A 3,007-nucleotide genomic window follows, 5' to 3' on the forward strand; every position below is an offset into this window, starting at 1 on the left:
CGACGTTCTCAACTTGTCCAAACGTTTCGGTACTGGACTTTGGTCAACGTGGTCAGAAATTCCAACGCAGTCAGTCGGTGCTCATCCAGCGTGCAGTCGTCGGAAATCAACTGGCTGACTCGCTTCCAGAGCAGTTCCACAACTTCAGCAGGCAGCTTCGTCTGTTCCACGACCGCAATCAGCTCTTGAATCAAAGCCACCAAATCACCGGCGTCGTCGCTTTCGGTCAGCTGCTTGGCAACGGCTAGACACAGCGCGTGATCCGCTTCCGGAAACTGCTCGTCTGTGCTTCCATCCTCAACGGAATTTCTCAGGTGGAGCAGTCTCGCCAGCTTGTCCTTGAGGCATTCCTTCGATCCCATATCATCTGAGACAAACAGTGAATAAAAGGACAAAAAGAAAAAAATAATAAACACAAACGAACAAATAGTCAATCGATGAATCAGTCAATTGTCGTTTAGAAAATGAAACAGATTAAAATAAAAATAAAATACCCATAGAGAAATTCAAACATTTTATAATTGGCAACTATTTTCAGATTCCACTATCACTTCCAGCGCAGCTGAAAAAATATCTAAAACAAATAAACACTATATTAACAATCAATTAAAAAGCAGAATAACTAGATTAAAGTCAAATTTACAACACCCTCCCATTCTGACATTGAACAATGACCAAGAGCCCAATTACTGTACCTTTATGAAATGCAAGTACTTGCGTAAAACTAACAGTAAAACATCAATATCACATTCTTATACTGTACCAGCAATATTTTTTGAAAATGCATTCTCGTATTTTTTAATTTTACGTTTTTAAATAAAAACGTACAATTTTTGCTGTTGCAAAATAAAATGTGACCAAAAAAGAAACTTCTATAAATAACTGAACGTTCACGGGCAATTCATATTGTTATTATCATTGCCATTATCACTTTCAGTGATAATGTGCTGGCTTCTGCTTTGCTCATTGATAAAACATTTTTATCCTTGACAGGAAATGTTTGCTTTTTTTGCTCAAAAAATCTATTTGTTGAGAACTGACTAAAGAAGATTAATGAATTGACTAAGAATTTTTGTTCAACTGATTACTGCTGCAATTTTATAGAACGACCCCCGCCCCAGAGCTATTGAACCTACCAAACCGCACTTTACTGTACATTGTAGTTAAGAATTGATTAATTAATTAATTAATTTGTTTATTTATCAAGCACTAATTTCATTCGTCTTTCTTGCAACAAGAAAGCATTAATTATGCTCATCATTATTACTATTAATTATCAAGCTTCCGACAGACAATTAATTCACAATGTCTCAACCACCATTCAGTAGTGCATTAGTTTCACGCAAACAAAATATAAAACTAATAAAATAAATAAATGCAATATAATATCTCATCATGCGCACGCAATATAATACAAAAGTTAAATTTATACTTATCATGTGTATACTGTATACTACAGTTAACAAATCGATCTTCAGAATGACACAAGCGTGTAGAGAGATTTGGGCATCAATCAACTTATGAGCATATTTTGTTGGGATAAAATTTTTTTTTAATTTGCAAAATTTCAACTATTTCGAATCTACAGATAAAACTGAACAGTGCGGCCGCTTGCAGTTTCACTGCTTTTTACGAAGTGCAAAATCAAAAACTCTACACAGCTTAATTAGAGAATTGTTTTAATGTTTACGTGAAATGAATAATCCAACGGTTCACAGATTTTTCCTGAAAAAAAAATTGAACCTTACTGTTTAATTAACTAAACGTTGGGTAAGACTACGCATTTCTCACGAAACGGATATAAATACTAAATGTCCATGGATAAATAGCGTGACAATTGATGATGAATGATCATAATATTATAAACGGCAAAAAGGTGGTCAGATCAGGCGTTTGTTGACACTTCCGCCAATTGGTCGATCGCGTTTCGCCGTGCCGGCCGTACCTCCGCCGCCCAGGTGTCGCCGCTTGTTCATTCCCAAAGACCGTCCACCACCACTGGGCGGTGCACGGCTCCCACCACCGACTGCGTTCGCAAAAGGCGATTGATTTACAGCGCCAAATGGACCGCCCTGTCCGAACGCAACATTCTGTCAAAAAGTCTTTTTTTTAGAGAAGAAAAAATTTTCCAAAGCACAACTACCATTACCCCAAGGAAACGACAATCTCTAGTGGTAAGCATGCCAGGATGCTGTTGGATTCCAGCACCGGCGGCAAAACCGCCAAAATAGCCCGCTCCAAACGGGGGTCCGAGCGTAGCTGGATATCCAAAATTTGGCGGAGGTCCTTGAATCCAAGCTAAAATTCACACAGCACAAATGCAATCGAATAAAATATATATACATATCGAAGACGAGGACAAAATTTACAGCATATCAAAAAAAAATTGATTGATTACGCGAATGGTACTGCATGGGTGGACCACCACCACCTCTTGATAAGTTGGCTCGAGAATAATTTCCAAAAGAATCCAAACGTCGAGAATCCACTCCATTATTGGCGCGACTTCCGGGACCGAGACCGACACCGACATTGCCAGTGCCACTGCCCCCGCCGCCGCCACCACCACTGGCGCCAATTCTGACGTCTTTCCGTTTGCGATCCGTAGGCTTTGCGAAAGAAACTTCGCAAGGAACACCATCAAATTCTTGGCCCTTCATCGCTTCAATAGCCTGAAAAATGACCACAAATGGAATTGAAACATAAGCGTCAATCAGAAAAAAAAAGACAGGCGAAAAACCTTTTCGGCTTGTTCTCGCTCGGCAAAATGCACAAAAGCATAATCTTTTATACGCTTGACACGTTCTACAGTACCATACTGGGAAAACCTGACTCTCAATTCTTCTTCGGAAACCGAATCCTTCAACGGACGAAGGTACAATATTTTAACCTAAAAATCAAATTTACCGGCATTACAAATAAATGAAATATATTTTTTCATTCGAGTGAAAATTTTTTCAAAAAATAAAAAGTGTTAAACCTTTAGACATAGTTTTCCTTGTTCAAC

At 38.6% G+C, this 3,007-nt stretch overlaps 2 protein-coding genes across 2 annotated transcripts; both read right to left on the minus strand.

The window, feature by feature from the left end:
- Positions 1–8: 8 nt before the first annotated feature.
- On the minus strand, positions 9–362 carry Tsp_13142 (putative two-component sensor histidine kinase). The gene has a single exon (XM_003367508.1). It carries the CDS (start codon positions 360–362, stop codon positions 9–11), a length of 354 nt encoding a protein of 117 aa, XP_003367556.1.
- Positions 363–1,619: 1,257 nt separating this feature from the next.
- Tsp_13143 (heterogeneous nuclear ribonucleo protein Q) lies at positions 1,620–2,913 on the minus strand. The gene is given in 7 exon segments (XM_003367509.1): positions 1,620–1,661; positions 1,691–1,725; positions 1,904–2,090; positions 2,150–2,298; positions 2,399–2,672; positions 2,741–2,890; positions 2,908–2,913. 7 exon segments carry the CDS (start codon positions 2,911–2,913, stop codon positions 1,620–1,622), a joined length of 843 nt encoding a protein of 280 aa, XP_003367557.1.
- Between the last annotated feature and the right edge of the window lie 94 nt (positions 2,914–3,007).

This window comes from Trichinella spiralis (genome assembly GCF_000181795.1).
Source record: "Trichinella spiralis strain ISS 195 chromosome Unknown Scfld4142, whole genome shotgun sequence".
In the NCBI taxonomy this organism is placed as follows: Eukaryota; Metazoa; Nematoda; class Enoplea; order Trichinellida; family Trichinellidae; genus Trichinella; species Trichinella spiralis.